This window comes from Rhagoletis pomonella, unplaced genomic scaffold (assembly GCF_013731165.1).
Source record: "Rhagoletis pomonella isolate Grant_MI unplaced genomic scaffold, Rhpom_1.0 Rhpom_scaffold_00002, whole genome shotgun sequence".
NCBI lineage: Eukaryota > Metazoa > Arthropoda > Insecta > Diptera > Tephritidae > Rhagoletis > Rhagoletis pomonella.
In genome coordinates this window covers 77,195,330-77,215,004 of record NW_023458556.1, presented here as the reverse complement: position 1 = coordinate 77,215,004, position 19,675 = coordinate 77,195,330, and the positions used below count along the sequence as shown (strand labels likewise).

Genomic DNA, 19,675 nt, shown 5'->3' with positions numbered 1-19,675 from the left:
CGCTTAACCGACGACCGTTTTACCGTCACCCGCTGCAATTCCGGGTAGAGCTTTAACTGCTCATTTTTATATCGTTTGACACTTGCCATCTTTCTTTAAATCAATCTCAAATGCATTTCAATAGTAAAAATTAGACCTCGTTTTCAATTTGAGAATCATTTGAGAAAAAAATTTGATATCAAATTGAGAAATACATTTTTCTCAAACATTTCAAATTGTGTTTGCTGGCTCCCGTTTTTTGAAGTCGGTTAATAATGTTTGAATCCTTTGTTAATTTTATGTAAGTAAATTGCACTTTATGAAACTTTAAAAAGTTTATCTTTTATTACATACTGTTCATAAAACTTGCGTAAATGTATTTTAAAGAGCATATTATCTGAAGTGAATTTTCTGTATTTTCTGGTGATATATCTTTAGAAGTATAACCACCTTGCCTAGTGGAAATTCGGCATAACTCAGCGCTGTTAGACAAACTATCCTAATTCAGACGCAGCATTTTTAGTGTCTTAACTCCATAGCTTAACAGCCTAACATACGACACACAAAATATGCGTTTCTGAAATAAGATAGTTTGTCTGAAAGCGCTGAGTTAGTTCAAAGTTAGGATAGTTCATCGAGTTAAGATTTTCTTTCGCACGGCGTTCAAGATAGGATACATTGACATCTTTGACCAGTTGAGCATTCCCACGACAGCCGGTTCTACGTACCGGAATGACTCGGGTTTTACCCGACCAAGGGCTGTTGTTTCGGCGATCTAACCCCGTTTAGGTCGGCGAAATCCATCAAACGTTGCTCGATCCTGGCTGGCATAGTCAAACCCAGGGCCAGAAATCTACACCTGCTGCGTATGCCAGAGAAGACTGCATACAAACTCCACCTCGGTCAGGTGCAAAGCCTGGGACGGGTGGAGTCACCTCCGTAACTGCTCGGGCCTGCGTACGCACCGGCAATGGACCACGTTGTTCGTGGCCCCATGCTGTGCGAACCGGACCGCCTCCACGGCAAACCACCATCCGCCTGGACAGCACACAACCAACACACCCACACCCACACCCCAACACAACACAACAATAGAGACACAAACAAACACAATAGCACCCACACACCGCCGCCGGCAACTCCTAGTCCCTCCGACAATCTGCTATGTTTGTCAGTCCAGAATATACCGTAACGTGACATCAGTCAATTGCAACTCTTGCCTCGGCTGGTGCCACAATAGGTGCGCTACTCAGAGGTGAAAACCGTATGGTAGTTGGTGACTTTAACGCGCACCACGATCTTTGGCACTCAAGCCTGTCAAATGATCGTAGGGGAATAAATCTGGCTGAGCAGATAGACGATTCGACATTCTGCACAATGAACGACGACGCACCCACCAAGATTATGTGCAGCTGCTGCAGCTCGCCAGATCTAACAATTGTCAGAGCTGGTCTGATAAACAGCGTATCATGGCGACCTATGCTGACTCTAGCATCAGACCATCTGCCCATAGTCATCTCGATTGATAAACCCGCCGACTTTGCTTCCGTGGATCACCGGACTTATGTCAACTTCTCCAAAGCTGACTGGAAAGGCTTCACGGATGTTACTGAGGGCGCCTTCACTGCACTACCCATACCAACCGACGTTCATGTAGGTGAACGTAAGTTCCGCAGGGTTGTCACCGCTGCTGCAGCTCGCTTCATCCCAGCAGGATGTATTAAGGATCCACGTCCGAATTTTCCTGCCGAAGCGGCTGTTCTAGCTGATGAGCGCAACAACCTTCAGGTATTGGCCCAATGCACGCTTGCTTTGCTTACTTTAGTTTGCTTTGCTTTACTTTGAAGGCTTTTATGGCCTAATGGTAGCTTTGAACGCTGTCATAGTAGTCAGCTGATTTTCAATGCGCGCAAATATACCCGCCATTCTTTGTTGTGCCAGCAAGTATAATTGTGAATTTTAGTTAAAATATATGTTATTAAACAATTATTTGTTACTAAGAACATTATTTTTTACAGATACCTTCTTTTTTATCGTTCCGGTTTTGGTGAAGCTGCATTTGGCTGCGCCACTCACCACCCGTGTTTATAAGACGTAATATTCAATTGGAGGTAAAAGAGTTTATATTAAACAATTATTTGTTGCTAACAACATTATTTTTTTCAGATACCTTGCTTTTTATCGTTCCGGCCACCAGATTCGTTGGTTTTCATAAAGGTTCATTTGGCAGTACAAAATGTTGACTCGAAATGCTGAACAAGTTTTGAGAATTTTCCTAATTTTAGCGAAAATGCGTAAATTAAAACTGCGATTAAAACAGAAGCGCCGATTTTGGGTTCGGAAATTGTACTTAGAGCGACACAAATATGGATTGTTTGAAAGTTCATTAAGAAACTTGGCTGCAGATGAGGAGCAGTTTAACAAGACATTAAGAATGCCCTTTTCGTTATTTAATGTGCTGCACGAATTTCTGGAGGCTTCGCTGACCAAATATTCAATCAGAACACCAATATCGAGCCGCTGCAGACTATTTATAACCCTGATGTAAGAGAAAATCGGTTTTACTTAATAGTATACGTATAATTTTCCATATATGTATCTGGTTTTATTTTTTTGTTGCAGATATTTGGCTCACGGTGGCACTCGGCAATTCCACACAATAGTTCACAGGATCGGCCTGACGACTTTCAGGAAGATTACGTTGGAGACATGTATGACCATATGGGATCTGTTAGCTGACCTGTATGTGGCGACCCCGTCAGAAACGGAATGGGGACGTATTTCCAATGAGTTCAAGTCGCTGTGGAATATGCCCAACTGCGTTGGTTCCATCGACGGAAAGCACATTAATATTACCTGTCCAGCGAATTCAGGGTCGATGTACTATAATTACAAAGGCAATTATAGTATCGTGCTTTTGGCCGTATGTGATGCCAATTATACCTTTACCTGCGTTGACATCGGAGCATATGGAAGTCAAAGCGATGGCGGTGTCTACCACTTTTCAAAACTGGCAGATGCTATTGAAAATGATAGGCTCGGCCTTCCACATGATCAGCCTCTCCCAGGAGAAACCGAGCCATTTCCACATTATTTAGTAGGAGATGCTGCTTTTCCCTTACGGCGTTATTTAATGCGACCATATCCGGGTAGAGGTATTCCAGAAGAGCAAGAGTATTTCAATAAAAGACTCTCTCGTGCAAGAAGAGTTATAGAAAACGCATTTGGAATACTCACTGCCAAATGGAGAATATTGAGAACGACGCTATGCATGGCCCCGAAAAATGCAGAACAAATAGTGAAAGCTTGTATTGTCTTGCATAATTTTATTAAGCTTTCGTGTGCAAACTATGTAGCAAGCGATTTTGTTGATCGCTACGAAGAGGATGCCACCATCGCTGGCTCATGGCGAAACGAAGTAGTTCCATTGCCCTCAATAAGTAGGGTGTCATCGAACCGAGGCAGTTCAAATAATTATGATTTAAGGGATGCTCTGAAGACACATCTTTTTAACAATAAAATTTAAATAATTACTACTCGCTGAATATGCTTTGTTTTTATTATTTAAGATAGAAAACAAAAATTTGAACTCACAGTATGAGGGCACTTATTGGTAATGTTTTAAATGTCGTCACATCTTTCAGGTTTTTAAATTAATTTTTGTTCAAGGTAAGAATGGCGTTAACATAACATATATTTCATTCAGTCTTTTAAGTTAAAACCGTTTTAAACAGTATAGTGGTTACAAACAATATACCTTTCAGTCTTTTAATTGTTTTGTTTCTTTTTAAGGTACATACAGTGGGCAAACAAATTATAGCCCCACTATATTTGACAAGTTTTAACATATTATTTTTTAATTTTGACTTTTTTATAAAACGGAATTTTTTACACGGGCTTTGTTAAAGAATTAACTATATTTTTATGAAAAATTTACTAAAATTTAAAAAAAAATGTTAAAACTTGTCAAATATGGTGCGACTATAATTTTTCGACCACTGTAAATATGGCGTATTTATAAAACAAAAGTGAATTACAAACAATATACTTCTTAGTCTTTTAAGTAATATGTTTCTTTTTAAGGTACTTAAGTATTGCCTATTTATAAAACAAAAGTTGTTACAAACAGTCTACTTTTTAGTATTTTAAATAATAGGGCTGTTCAGGATCTTGTCCATAGGATCTTGCATTTACATATTTCAGTGCATTTTCACAACGAAACATGCTCAATGTAAAAATTATAAAAATTGAATTTAGGAAATTTAAAAATTTAAATGACATCCAGTTTGATTTAAATTTTGCGAACTTAATATGTAATCTAATTTAATATGTAATCGAATTTAATATGCAATCTCACCGAAAATGCTTGCTACAATTTCATTGTTTCTAATCAAACACAATTGTACAATTTTTTATAAAAAAAATATCCAGGTTATTTATTTAAATGTCTCGTAACCGCGTAAGCCTCGTAAACTTGCATCGAAAACCACGCGTTTGGAATAATATCCTGAATATTTTCTTAAAAAAATGTACAATTGTGTTTGATTAGAAACAATGAAATTATAGCAAGCATTTTCTGTGAGATTGCATATTAAATTCGATTACATATTTAATTCGCAAAATCAAAATCAGATTTCATACTAAATTAGATTACATATAAAGTTCGCAAAATTGAATTCAAACTGGATGTCATTTAAATTTTTAAATTTCGTAAATTCAATTTTTATAATTTTTATATTGAGCATAGACGTATTGAAGTACGTCCATTTGAAAATCTAGGCGGCTCTCTTCTGGGACCTTCTCAAACACTTCGCCAATCGCACCCAAGAAATTGTTGTGTGTTTTTTTTTGACTATCCACAAACTGACTTACTTCGTTGACTAGATCGTTAAAGGCGGCGTTCTCATCGTTTTTTTTCTTTTGTCTCTTAGCCGGCGTTGGGGCAGTGGTTTCTTGCTCTTCTATTATAATGTTCCCACTCTCGCCTATTTGGAATCCAAAGGAAGTATCCAGTATATCTGGTTCTTGTCCGAGAACTTCTGGCGTTTGGGAGACGATGTTTGTTGTTGTCCTTAAAATATGTACATAAAATTACAATTTAAAATATAAATACTTGTTGTACAAATGTAAAGTACACTTACTGTCTGGGCGTGACCGTGTCTTTCAAAAACAACATAGCTTCGTAATATGGCCAAGCTCGTCTAAACGACGCAGCACTTCCGCTAGGTTGTTGATCAACCTTCAATTCTATTCCATATCGGTCTCTTAACGATTTCCATCGCTTTCGGCAGTTTTCCTCTGTAAAGTAAAAATATAGTATTCGTCACAATTATTCGTCACAAATTTGTTATAATTTGGTTCGTCCTATTACAAAACTGCTATATGTTTGAAAAACTCTATACTAACCAGGATGTCCCACAGCAGCAGCTACATTTCGCCAAGCCAAATCTTTCTTCACCCGATCGCGGTAACTAAGCTGTCGTTTGTCCCACAAGCAGTTGTGTTTTTCAATCTCTGCTATAAGTTTTTCTTCGAACATCTTGCACTAAAGCTTCCGATATACCAACCAACACACAAGAATCGGATAATACAGCAGCCGGAACGATAAAAAAGTAAGGTATCTGTAAAAAATATTGTTGTTAGCAACAAATAATATTATTAATAACAAATAATTGTTTAATATAAACTCTTTTACCTCCAGTTGAATATTACGCCTTATAAACACGGGTGGAAGTGGCACAGGCAAATGAAACTTTATGAAAACCAACGAATCTGGTGGCCGGAACGATAAAAAGCAAGGTATCTGAAAAAATAATGTTGTTAGCAACAAATAATTGTTTAATATAAATTATTTTACCTAAAATTGATGAAGAACGCGATAAAAACTGCACACAAGCAAAATCGACGCGAAAAATTGAAATGTCAAGAGTTGTCAAAAGCCTACAGCGCGCTGTCAAATAGAGATTTCGGCTAATCGATACTTTAAAGCGCTTCAAGCAAGTGAAGTAAAGCTGCCACTAGGCCAACTTTCATACATTTTAGTAGATTTTAAAAATTGTTTGACAGTTCTCAAAGTCAAGCAAGCAAAGCAAGCGTGCATTGGGCCAATACCTTTCGTCAGGCCGATCCCGGAAATCCCCGCATTAGGGATCTCAATTCGGAGATTCGGCAACTTGTGAACGTACATAAGCGGAAGAAATGGGAAGAGCATCTGAAGACCTGCAACTTCGCCTGTGGTGTGAGCAAGCTTTGGTCAACCGTGAGGTCGTTGTCCAACCCGACGAAGCGCGATGACAGAGTCGAGATAGACTTTGGTGACCACGCTTCGTCGGACCCGGAGAGATGCGCGAGCTATTTTAGCCGGCAGTTCATTCTGCATCCTCCGGTGGATAAAGCCAAACGTCGAGTGACCAGAAGGCTGCACAAAATGCCAAAACCTAGTGCGCCTCTTGTTTTCACCAGCGGTGAGGTAAGGGTAGCCATCGGGAAGGCGAAAGCCTCCAAAGCCATTGGACCCGACGGAATATTCATGTTGATGCTGAAAAATTTGGGTCCTGCGGGAGTAGCGTAGCTAACGGAGGTCCTCAACCTGTCCATGGCCACTCTCGTCACTCCAGACATCTGGAAAATGGGGAGAGTGGTCCCACTGCTCAAACCGGGGAAACCAGCCAACAAAGGAGTCTTATCGCAAGATAACTCTCCCGGTAGCGAATACACTCGAGGCCCTGCTGCTCCCGTACTTCACGAACCACCTGACCCCAGCGAAGCATCAACATGGGTTCCGTAAAGTGCATAGTACAACAACATCACTTAACGCCATAAACACTCAGATAACTCGTGGCCTAAACCGAAACCGCCCCTGTGAGAGAACTATTCTAGTAGCGTTGGACCTGTCCAAGGCGTTCGACACTGTCAGTCATTCAACGCTGCTAGAAGATATAGAGGCCTCCTCACTCCCACAGGGACTCAAACGGTGGTCGGCGAATTACCTGAGTGGTCGACACTCGTCAGTAATTTTGAGAGACAAAACTAGCAAGCCACGCAAAATTAAACAGGGGGTGTCCTGTCCCCGCTACTGTTTAATTACTACATATCAAAGCTTCCTCAGCCACCAGAGGGTGTTAATATAGTCTCGTATGCTGACGATTGTTCGATCATGGCGTCTGGGAATGGAATTGATGTTCGACACTGTCAGTCATTCAACGCTGCTAGAAGATATAGAGGCCTCCTCACTCCCACAGGGACTCAAACGGTGGTCGGCGAATTACCTGAGTGGTCGACACTCGTCAGTAATTTTGAGAGACAAAACTAGCAAGCCACGCAAAATTAAACAGGGGGTGTCCTGTCCCCGCTACTGTTTAATTACTACATATCAAAGCTTCCTCAGCCACCAGAGGGTGTTAATATAGTCTCGTATGCTGACGATTGTTCGATCATGGCGTCTGGGAATGGAATTGATGACTTGTGCTCGAAAGTAAACGGTTACCTCTCCGGACTTTCTCGCTTCTTCACTGCAAGGAGCCTTGCCCTATCCCCTGCGAAATCCTCGGCAACCCTTTTCACCACCTGGACGAAGGAGGTCAGACTGCCACTGGGTATTCACGTCGATGGCGTAACAATACCGACGGTGAATAACCCGAAAATCCTCGGAGTTACCTTCGACAGTCTGCTCTCCTTCTCGGCGCATACAACCGCAATTGTCAACAAAGTTCAGAGCCGCAACAATGTCCTCAAGTCGCTGGCCGGCAGCACTTGGGGCAAAGATAAAGAAACGTTGTTGGCAACATACAAGGCAATTGGCCGGCCGGTTCTAAACTACGCAGCGCCCGTATCGTCGCCGGGGACTATCAGGACGCAGTGGATGAAGCTACAGACCTGCCAAAACACAGCATTACGAACTGCGACAGGATGCCTCCGGATGACGCCTCAACACCACCTTCATGACGAGGCCCAGATGCTCCCAGTAAAGGAGCATAACATAATGCTCTGCAAGCAGCTCCTCGCTGGGAGCCACTGACGTGGCCAACAACAACCAGTTGAGATAAATTAGCTCGGGCCTTCGATATACGCACATGTGTAGAAATGAGATGCAAAAGGCAATAACAATTTAAGAGCAAATTATTATTGGTTGGGAATAGCGGAATATTATGCACAAGCAAACAGTTCTAAACACGCTTATCGCTTTGAATGACAGTCGATAAATAGGCATGTAATAAACGGCATTTGAGAATCTAAAGGCTAGCTGGGTATTAAAATTGTACGCTGTTTTGAATTTTGTGATTTTTTATTCGTAAATTATTTAATTCGACTGTTTATCCACTTAGTAAACATTTTAATAAATTAAACAAGATTTTTTTTTTTGCTTTGAGTTTTGCCATAACAAAAACAATATATTTTTAAAGAAGTATCGGTCATAACAAAATTACCAAATTGCCAAATGCTGCGGACCCTGGGTCACAGTAGAAAAATAATTATTAAAGTAAAATACATAAATATGAGCAACATAATCAAATACATAGGAGTTGCACAAAAATTCAAATATGGATTTATGAAAGTATAAGGGTAACCATACAACTCTGTTAATGACAATATTAAGCATTATCTACAAGAGGAGTGCTTGACACATTTTAGTAAATACAAAACTTGTCCAATGCTTTCGATTGGGTCTTTTGATAGTAACTATGAAATTTTACATCAGTGTAAGTGTTTGTTGAATTATTTTTGCTTTACAATTGTTAATTTTACTATACGCCACTTCCAATCTGTTAATAGTCATATTCTCCATCAATCTTACATCAATGCGTTAAACGCATGCATTTTTTAATTAAAATTAGTTTTGCCTAATGTAATTGTTTTCGAAAATATCTAGTTCATTTTGAATATAGTTAGCCTTGTTGCGCAACAGTTTAAGCTGCTTTTGATTCGATTCAAGAACTGCTAGTTGTGATTCAAGGCTTTTTAGTTCTTCGTTCATGTCTGTTGTGGCATTATCAACCAAACGACACAACCGAGCAAAGGTACTTGATAATTCCCTGCAAAATTAAACACTTGTATTTACCATTATTCAATCAAATAAAAACAGTATATAAAACTTACTGTTGCACTTGGTGGCTGCAATTTGCCGACGTTAGATCGACTATCATTTTTAACTTTTTAGTTGCATGACGCACATATTGTGATTTAAAGGCGCGTTCCTTCGCTGAATTTGTCCAAGATAAGCGCTCATACAAGTATATACAACCGTATAAAGCTCCGACTCCTAGTAATACTCTCCAACCTATTGTCTTCAACATCTATTACAAAATATATATAAATAGATAGAAAACACGCGTTTTTAGGCTACAACGAGACTCATATAAACTTACAATACCGGCCACAATAAGTCCACCTACGGTGCCCTGTGAGCCAACGGAGGCCATCGCAAAACGTGAAATTACAGACAGCTGCTCCTGTGTAATGCCTCCAACAGGCCGTGGTATCAAACATAAAGGTGTATCGGTGCCTGGTGTTGAAGGCGACAGATTCTGCAAAAGTACAAAGGATAATGATTAGTAGAGTCCGACCGATTCCAATTTTTTTTTCAGGTACCGATGCCGATGCCGATTAATCGGCTTATGGGGAAAGAATCGGCCGATGCCGATGCTGATCCCGATTCCATAAAAAATTACAAATCAGTTAATTTAACGGAGTTAACAAAACAAAAGAAAACAAATAATTGTATTAATTGGCTTGTTATGCAACTTTACATACACATGTACGTACATCTCATACGATTCCGTTCAAAATTTTTTTTAAATTTTTTTTAAAAATATTTTTATGCAAATATTTTAAGCTTAAACCGTTTTGTCATTTGAGGGGATTTTTTCAAAAAAAAAATCTTTAAGCTCACTTAAATCTTAATATTTTTCCGAAATATTTTGGTGGACGTCTTAAAATATAATATATTTTGTAATCGCAACGCAAACGCAACTTTTTTTGGTGATGCAGTCTAATGTACTTTTGTACTCAATGCATAAGAACTTATGTGCTAGGTATGTATATGCATTAGGGTGGTCCAAAAACGCATGTGAAAAAGTAAAGTCGGAATTTTTATGCTCTCACCCCCTAGGATTGTTCTATACCGAAAAAAATATACCCTTATTTTTTTTTATTTTGAAATCAAAAAATATTTACAGGTCACTCAAAGCGCCCAAAGTTTTCCATGTATTTTATATGGGGGAAAAAACACTTCGTAGAAATGGTATAGAATAGTTAAAAATCAATATTTTTCTACCAGAAAACTCTGTTTATCTGTTTATAATAATACCCAATTGGGTAGTTAACCATATTTTTATTGCAACTATAATTTATAGGTCCGCCAAAAACCCCGAAAAATGTAAGGGGGTGACCAATAAAAAATCGTTAGTATTAAAAAATGGCTAAATAAACAATTGGGTATTATTATTGAAAGTCTCCTGAAGAGAACCAGAGTTTTCCCATCGAAAAATATTGACTTTCAAGAATTCTATACCATTTCTACGAAAAAATGTATGTTTGCCATATAAAAATACATGGAAAACTTTGAGCGCTTTGAGCGACCTCTAAATATTTTTTGATTTCAAAATAAAAAAATAGGGGCATACTTTTTTCGATATAGTATAATCCTAGGGGGTGAGAGCATTACAATTCCGACTTAACTGTTTTTGGACCACTCTAATGTACATACATACATATAGTGGTCCACAAAATAAAAGAATTGCGATATTTTGACCGGTTTTGGCATTTGGCATTTGTCTTTTGTTTATTTAATGTTTATTATTTATTTTTATAAAAGTCTAGCTGGTATACAACAAACACCATATAAATTCAGATTTCAAGCTGTGTACAAAAATTAGAAAAATTTTGCTTATTTTCACCGAAATTTCAAACTCAGAATTTTGGTATGCAGTTTTGTAGACCATTTAATTCGAGTATAATGAAGTGCAAGTTTCAAGCTGTCCCGTTAATTTTTGGAAATTTTTTTGCTGGCAGAGTCCATATAAAAGAAAATTGTCGAACAAACTTTTGTAAGGAAAAAATGTAAAATACCTTCAACCAGAAAAAATTAATCAAATGTTTTTTGATGTTGGTTGTTGTCTGTCGCTTCACCTGAACATGGGAAAATAAATTCCAAATAATCGGCAAAGAATCGGCGAAAAAAGGCCGATGCCGATGCTTAATTTTGTGCCGATACGGACTCTAATGATTAGCAATTTTTAAAGATATGTATGTATGTACAGATATGCAACGCAGAGCTGTAAAATACGATTAGTATTAGGAATCATTATGATTATTTGTCAATGGTTGTATTAATGGATATTTTAATTTCCCTTCGAAATCTGGTAATTGTTAATTAAACATAATTAGAAATAATCAAAAAATACCGCTACGTTTTCTTCCATGTGGAGTAAAAGTTTCATAGCTGTATTGATTACCAGTATTTCACTAGACCAAAATATGCATTCATTTTTACTATGGGAGTATATGTAAATTTAAAACCACAGTATAGACAGTAACCAACCTTTTTGGGTTGTTGTTGTAGTTATATTCACTCCTGAGGAAGGCACGGGGTTGTGTGCTGCTGTTTAATGGCCTTCCTCAGACTTTTTCTTAGATTTCAGGGTTGTGTGCTGCTCGTGCGAAAGCTTTATTTTTGTGTGTTGTTAAAATTTATACATGGCGTATTGATGGTAATACAAGCAATGCATTCTTTTGTGGATTTTATGTTACTTGAGAATTTAGACAACGTGCGAACTGCCAGGTTCTGTTATCAATATAATTAACACAAGGTTTTCCACGTGGTTGCTTTTCAATAAATAGAATAAACAAATATTCGCAAATAAATTGGATTTATTTTATAACTGACAACTAACGTACGCTTTTTGTTCTTTTCTCCATTTTGATTTTGACTCTTTATTACCGCCAACAACTTTATGTGTATACATATTTACAAGCTGTCAAAATTTTGCGTAGTCCCACGAGCTAGGTAAAAACTATGGCATTCGTATTCACAACGAGAAATCTCAAAATTTTCGTTTGGTCTTTCCAAATTTTTTCTTTTTTATCAGTTGGCAAAGGCTCTCAGTGGCAGCGCTCCGAGCGTTGAGATAATAATTTCATGTCAATTAGTAGAAAAGTTCCATATTGGAAAGATTTTTTATTAAGACGAGAAAATTTTATATCTCTGCTGTGCCAATTCGTAACTTTGTACTGCTGGAAATTTTTGACAGTTGCTCTGGTGCAAAAGAAGTTGAGCAATTAAAATCAGAAATTATACAAAAAAGACTTGTCTTTACTGACATTTATTCTTCAAGAACTAAAGCCATGCATTTATTAGACGCCTTAGTAATAAAATTAGAACAAACAAATTCTTCAAAACCGTCAGGCCGGGTTGAAAATTTTCATTCACCTCATAGTTAACAAAAATTTACAATTCGTAGTACTTTTCTATCAATTCGCAAATGCCGTTTGCACAAAAAAGGTTATGAAATGCGTTTTATTTAAATCGTTTAGAAAATGAGTCATATATGTATACCATTTTATGTGGAATGATTCAATAAATTTCGTTTTACACTATACTTTTTGAAACTATTTGGAGTTAATTATTTTTTGTTTCGCCAAATTCACTGAAGGTTGTTTACTGGTTATATTGTGTTTAAAACTTCAAAGCCGTTTTTCTCGAGTATCCCTTTTTTGAGTTATGACACAAAGTTTTGCAACCGAGCTACAAAAGAACACTCGCTTAAATGACGAAATACACGCAAAGCAACAACACAAATTCGGCTATTTATCCGAGTTCAGCCAGGTCGGTTTAAAAATACGCGACCTGAAGGGTAGTGTTAAGTGAAGAAACTGCTCTATTGTGAATTGTTAATGGGATAGTGGAGAGCAACATTTTTGTTTCCTTATATACGTGACTTACATTTTAAATAAGTGTATATATTACGCAAATATCTCGCATAATTACTCATTTAAATTGGTTTTTGTATCTAAATCCCGTTAAACTAATCACTTGTTTCTTGCCAGCTACCAACAGGGTTGCTTAAGTAGCTAAATGGAAATTCTACCCGCGTTGAGCGTTCTTTTGTCGCTCGCTTACAAAAAAATGCAGGCACTATTGAAGCAAATAAGCAATATGTTAAAGAATATATAGAATTTTTAATTGCACTACAAGGTAGTAATCTTGAGATAGTTCTATTTGGTTATATAAGGCACTCCGCACTTTAAGCGCCTACTCATAGTAGTGTAATCGTTCCGGCATATTAAAGTATGAAGCTTCTATACCGAACACATGTATTTCAATGAAACTCTGTACATATATTACGATTCATAATCATGTTTTCGCCTAATCATAAAAGCTTCATGAATCGAAACGCCCAACATTGTATTTTGATATTCCCCGCCACTCAGCATATTTTGGATATAAGTACGTCTAAATCAGGGAAACGCCACCACTCTGATGTACGCATATGGTGTTATTTAGCTCTATTTTCACTGTCGTAAACTATGTATATCAAGCTGGTTGCCTCAAAAAAATTTGAATTAATTTGCTGCATAACTTTTGAATTATAGGTGTTTAAATTAAAAAATAATAATGAAAACAAGTGAATTTTTTATGTAATTTTTAAGAGGGGCACAATTAATTATGTCATAACTTTTGAAGCACACCATATTCTGATTTGAAATTTAATGGGAATTTAGCATTTATGTGTACACTTCATATGTAGTAAGTAAGAAAAGTGTGCATTCAAAAATAACGAAATGGCAAGTAACTCAAAGTCTGTAACTCCACATTTCACAATTTTCAAAATTTTCGGTTTATCGCGTATAGTTTTTGAAGCATTTAATTTTCAGAACTTTTTAAGCATGTATTGTATTCTGCAAACAATTACGAATAATTTGATGCCTTAGCAAGAGGTGTGCTTTCAGAATAAACCAACTTTTAAAGATAAAATATTCTGCGATCTTGAGCGTAAATTTTATTCCAAAAACATCTTAACTAAAAGCGAATTCGGAAATTACGTCGAAACGATCTAAATATTTTTATAACTACTAGTCCTTATAACGTTACATATACCTGTAAAATGCTTCAAAAAAATTTTCTCTACACCTTTTCAAGTTTATAATGAGAAAATGTAAATTCATATTGAGAAATCCCAAATTGATAATGAGAAGCGTAAATTCATCTTGAGAAAGTACAACTTCATAATGAGAAATGTAAATTTATATTGAGAATATATAAGTTGATAATGAGAAATATAAAATCATAATGAGAATATAAAAATTGATAATGGGAAATATAAATTCATATTGAGAATATATAAACTGATAATGAGGAATGTAAGTTCAAAATGAGAATATATAGATTGATAATGAGAAAACGAAAATTCCTTATGAGAAAATGTAAATTGATAATGAGAACATAAAAAATTATATCAATGGAGAGCTACAAGTACTTTACTCTGGAGTCTGCGAGCTAATGTCGCGATATTAGTTGAATTAAAGCAAGCATCAAAGGACACTGCCAAAAAAATTTATAATATATACAACCCGAAATTAAAGTTGGACAACGCATTTACACCCCCGCTGTGTGTGAGCGCCCCCGTTTGCCTTTTTATGTGTAACACTTCAGTTGTGGTTATTGCATCAATAAAGTGGACGTTTGGCCCTCTGGAAGCAGGGAGCTGTAGAGTGGCGCGGAGGTAAATTTTTTTTATCGGCCACGTGACATTCGGCAAAACAAATTAAAATTTGTTTCATCCTTCCACGCTATTTGTTTACCACTTTCGGCTCGTTTTAATTTCTTATCCTGCGAGTTCGTGGTTATTGGTTGCGTATGGACTTTTTTGCAACTGTACAGATTGCCCTCGAGATAATTTGCCACTGTGGGTGGTGCTCAATTATACATTAAACTGGTTTTGTACTTTTCTTTTTAATTTTCCAAGGGTAAAACTACAGTCACCTTCAAGCCAGGATAACATAGTCATCACGTTGTCTTCAGTCAGCTTTTTCGGTCGCTTACACCTCTTGGTTTTGCTTCCGTATCTTCGGTAACGACCCAGCGATAGCCCTGAGTGTACGTATTTTCTCATTATGAATTTACGTTTGCTCATTATCAATTTATATATACTCAAAATCAATTTACATTTCTCATTATCAATTTGTATTTTCTCAATATGAATTTATATTTCTCATTATCAATTTGTATTTTCTCAATATCAATTTACGTTTCTCGTTATCAGATTATATATTCTCAATATGAATTTACATTTCTCATTATAAATTTGTACTTTCTCAATATGAGCTTACATTTCTCATTATCAATTTGTATTTTCTCAATATGAATTTTCATTTCTCATTATCTATTTGTATTTTCTCATTATAAACTTGAAAAGGTGTAGAAGGATTCTCAAATTGAAAACGAGGTTTACATTTTACATTTGAAATTCATTTGGGACTGATTTGAAGAAACATGGCAAGCAGTGTTGCCCACCATTTAGATCCAAATTTCATACGTTGTGCAAAAATTATGAAAGTTCTGCAAATTTTCACCAAAATTTGTACGTTTTTAATCAGTGCATATTTAAAGTAACTAGCACATGCCGTTGAGTTTTGGCAATTTTTTTGTTGACGGAGCTCCGCATTTTTTCCCCATATAAAAAATGCTAGAACATACTTTGTATGGAGAAAATGCGTAACACCGAAATACAAAAAATGCCAAAAATCAACGATAGGACCTAGCTACTCCAAATTTGCACCATATAATAAAATTTAATAGACAATACAACTGAATTCCATAATTTTTCTAAAGATGTGGATTAAAAAGTTACACATTTTGGCGAAATTTTGAAGTTTTCATAATTTTTGCACAAAGTTTGAAGTTTGGATTTATATGGTGTATGTCAAGTATTCAACTATGATTTTATAAGAAAGTAATATACATTAAATAAACTTATTTTTCCTTAGTTTATTTAATGTTTATTATTTGCCAAAACTTGCTAAAATGTCGCGGCCCACTTTATATTTGGGTCACTTTATTTTTTCCAAAGATGGACGCAGCGGGGATTTGCTTCATAAAATTTTTGTTAGGAATGTCTTAAATTTAAGTGTGAAGCTTTATTCGCAACACTTAGAAAATAACGAAATAAAGCAAAACTATCTGGGAAGATAATATATGTGAATAATTGTACCAGGCATGTGCAGAGAGGCCATTAAAAACGGGAACGTTACGAATATATGGACATCAAAATAAAATTAAATTTTTTAATTGTTAAAAACATAAATAGCGACCGGGTTTTTCGATATACATTGTACATACATATGTATGTATGTAAATCAATGGCGTTGTCTTTTCTCGAAATAATGTTGCTTCAGCCCTTTCACGGCTTTACGTGTTCATTTCTTAAACTATTGCTCTCCGACTATGCAAAAGTGCAATACTTTCTACTCATATAGACATTTTGAAGGGCATAAAATAATCTACACCTTTTCCAACAGTATTTCAGAAAAACACAAATGTATTACATTTGAGGTTTTCTGAAATACATTTGGCCTTTTCTGAAATACAATTGCGTTTTTCTGATATACATTTGTGTTTTTCTGAAATACTTATGCGCTTTTCTGAAATACAATTGAGGTTTTCTGAAATACATTTGGCCTTTTCTGAAATACAATTGCGTTTTTCTGAAATACATTTGTGTTTTTCTGAAATACATTTGCGCTTTTCTGAAATACATTTGAGGTTTTCTGAAATACGTTTGGCCTTTTCTGAAATACATTTGTGTTTTTCTGAAATACTGTTGGAAAAGGTGTAGAGCAAATGTTATAATATAAAAAGGCAAACTTTTTCAATAAAAAAGAAAACGTCATAAGTTTGTAAGATTTTTTTTTTTGTATTTAAGTAATACAAACATGACCTCTGATGTAAAGCTTAACTACAAACATATAACGACAGTTTCCTTTGTTAAGCAAAAATAATTTGTAATGAATTTAACAGTCTCTATTTTTAAGATTTATTTAATGAATTTACTCGTCTTTCTACTTGTGATATATTTAAATAAAACATAAGTTGAAACATTTTAGCCGTTTTTAGCCGATCGGCCCAAAATGTTCTGGCAACACTGATGGCAAGTGTCAAATGATATAAAAAAGCACAGTTAAATCAAAAATTGTAAGTATAAAATTAAATTCAATTCAAAAAGCGGATTTGATGTTTTCGCGGATAACTTCTTAATCAGCCCTTCAAAACGAACTTATTAGAAATTACTTTATCTTAATTGATTCTATTGTTATGTATGTACATCGCGAATAAAAATCAATATGAAATATCAGAGTACGAAAATGAACTGTACAAAACAATTCCCATTTGCTCATCGATCATCATATCATTTGTCGTTTTGTACAGTTTTGTACATAGTCAGAAACAAATTGTAAGATTCACTGTCATTTTCCCCAACGAGAAACGTTTGCTTTTCGTTTGTGACAATTGTGCCATAGGGTACGTTTTGTATGTATGCAAACGTTTCAATTACGTGAAAAATATTTTTTTCTGTAAATTTTCATATCCAATTCAATTAAAAAAAAATTTTATTTTTTTTTATTCATTGCAGCCATTCGTTTTGTGTTTAGTTATTACATATGTGTACATACATACATATATTTTTCTCTGCACGATTCATTTCGTTTGTTGTTTCGTCTGTAACTACTAAACTACTCTAGTGTACTATCGCCAAAGTGAACTCAGCCGTTTTGTTATCGTATTGTACCGAACTGTTGAAGTAATAAACGAAACGAAATAGTAACGTACAATATAGTTTATTTTCGTACCCTGTGAAATATACATTTTCTATGATAAAGTTTATTTCCACATTTGAAGTACAATTGATAAATAACCTCTCAAATTGATTGGAGATCAAGCTCCCCTTTCTATTGAGAAATCGGTTATTTTCAAATCAATATCAAATCATGTTCAAACATTTGACATTTGAGGAAGGGTTTTGAGTTTAAATCATTCTCAAATGTATATCAAACCTAATTGTTTGCTGGGTATCAATACGCCGCCCTCATCATACTCATACCATCCGCAACAAGTTTGATCCTCCGCACAACAGAGTTTTATCTACAATATTCATTGCATCATGTGAATAATTCCACTCAACCCGAAATTTGTAAATGCTGTTTTCGCCTACTAGTTAGGGCATTGCTATCAGAGAAGCGCAGCGAGTATGATCAAACTAAGTATATCCCACTCACCATCCATAATTTGTTCTACTTATATGCATTGATATTTACTGAAACTAGTATCGCCCAGTTGTCGAAATTCGGTAGAGAAATTATCTTGAAGGTTTACAACAAAAGATAATATTTCCTTCTCTAACGGCGGTTTCACACGGGTTTTATCAAGACTGGGCTAAAGCCCAATATTTTTTAATCACACAATTGGGCTACCAAGTTTAACCAAATTTTATGTTACTAATATGTGTTCTAAAAGTGAAACAAATCTGATCCTAAATATGATTTTTTAGGATAGCTCTCAATCCCTGCGCCACCTATCGGAAGGCAAACACACTGATCCTTCTAAAAACTTTTGCACAAAACAACAATCATTCAATGCGATTTTAAAATCTGATAGAAAATGGCTCCCAATTGAATGATTCTTGCGATTTTATACATATGTGTATAAAATAGGTGTATAAATTTCCATTACCTTATAATAAGTGGTTCCAGAGATAACCGATTGTATGGGCGGTGCCACACCCTCCTTTCTAAAATCTACCACTCTTCACCGAAAGTACGGTATTGATATCATAAATAGCTGTGTAAAATTTCAGGACGTTAGCATAAGTGGTTCCAAAGGCGATATGAGAATTTCAGTTTTTGTGGGCAGTGCCACACCCCCCTTTCCCATTATCTACCACTTTTCACCATAAGTACGTTATTGATATCATAAATAGCTATGCCAAATTTCAGGACGTTAGCTTAAGCGGTTCCAGAGATAAGCGGTATAAGAATTTCAGTTTATGTGGGCGGTGCCACGCCCACTTTTTTTAAATCTACCTCTTTTCGCCGTATTTATGGTATTGACAACATATGTTGCTGTGCGAAATTTTATGACGTTTGCATAGGCGGTTCCATAGATAAGCGATATAAGAATTTCAGTTTGTATGGGCGGTGCCACGCCCTCTTTTCCAAAATCTACCACTTTTCGCCGTAAGTACGGTATTGACAACCTATGCTGCTGTGTCAATTTGCGGGACGTTAGCATAAGTGGTTCCAGAGATAAGCGATATGAAAATTTCAGTTTTCATGTGAGGTGCCACGCCCCCTTTTCCAAAATCTACCACTTTTCGCCGTAAGTACGGTATTGACAACATATGTTGCAGTGTCCAATTTCACGACGTTAGCATAAGTGGTTCCAGAGATAAGCGATATGAGAATTTCAGTTTGTATGGGCGTTGCAACGCCCTCCTTTCCAAAATCTACCACTCTTCGCCGTAAGTACGGTATTGATATAAAAAATAGCTGTGTAAAATTTCAGGACGTTAGCATAAGTGGTTCCATAAATAAGCGATATAAGAATTTCAGTTTGTATGGGCGGTGCCACGCCCTCTTTTCCAAAATCTACCACTTTTCGCCGTAATTACGGCACTGCTATGTTTCTGTATCAATTTTTGGGACG

General features: G+C 36.1%; 3 protein-coding genes and 1 long non-coding RNA gene across 6 annotated transcripts; 2 read left to right on the top strand and 2 right to left on the bottom strand.

Moving 5' to 3' along the window:
- Nucleotides 1–1,760: 1,760 nt before the first annotated feature.
- On the top strand, nt 1,761–3,536 carry LOC118734093 (protein ALP1-like). 2 transcript variants are annotated; one of them, XM_036463798.1, is made up of 3 exons: nt 1,761–2,073; nt 2,146–2,523; nt 2,602–3,536. In XM_036463798.1, exons 2-3 carry the CDS (start codon nt 2,216–2,218, stop codon nt 3,503–3,505), a joined length of 1,212 nt encoding a protein of 403 aa, XP_036319691.1. In that variant the 5' UTR covers nt 1,761–2,073; nt 2,146–2,215; the 3' UTR covers nt 3,506–3,536. The 2 variants fall into 2 exon arrangements, with proteins under 2 accessions (XP_036319691.1, XP_036319690.1); XM_036463797.1 differs by having other exon boundaries at nt 1,761–2,090.
- A 715-nt stretch (nt 3,537–4,251) lies between these two features.
- On the bottom strand, nt 4,252–5,544 carry LOC118734736. The gene is made up of 3 exons (XM_036464435.1): nt 5,386–5,544; nt 5,121–5,277; nt 4,252–5,050 (listed from the first exon to the last, which is right to left on the bottom strand). The coding sequence occupies exons 1-3, from the start codon at nt 5,516–5,518 to the stop codon at nt 4,696–4,698; spliced, it is 645 nt and encodes a 214-aa protein (XP_036320328.1). The 5' UTR covers nt 5,519–5,544; the 3' UTR covers nt 4,252–4,695.
- On the top strand, nt 5,502–5,942 carry LOC118734737. 2 transcript variants are annotated; one of them, XR_004992419.1, is made up of 3 exons: nt 5,502–5,591; nt 5,681–5,778; nt 5,852–5,942. It is a non-coding gene; the product is annotated as an uncharacterized LOC118734737 (long non-coding RNA). The 2 variants fall into 2 exon arrangements; XR_004992420.1 differs by having other exon boundaries at nt 5,508–5,596.
- A 2,381-nt stretch (nt 5,943–8,323) lies between these two features.
- On the bottom strand, nt 8,324–9,539 carry LOC118734735 (transmembrane GTPase Marf-like). Its single transcript, XM_036464434.1, has 3 exons — nt 9,345–9,539; nt 9,076–9,272; nt 8,324–9,011 (listed from the first exon to the last, which is right to left on the bottom strand). The coding sequence occupies exons 1-3, from the start codon at nt 9,396–9,398 to the stop codon at nt 8,810–8,812; spliced, it is 453 nt and encodes a 150-aa protein (XP_036320327.1). The 5' UTR covers nt 9,399–9,539; the 3' UTR covers nt 8,324–8,809.
- Between the last annotated feature and the right edge of the window lie 10,136 nt (nt 9,540–19,675).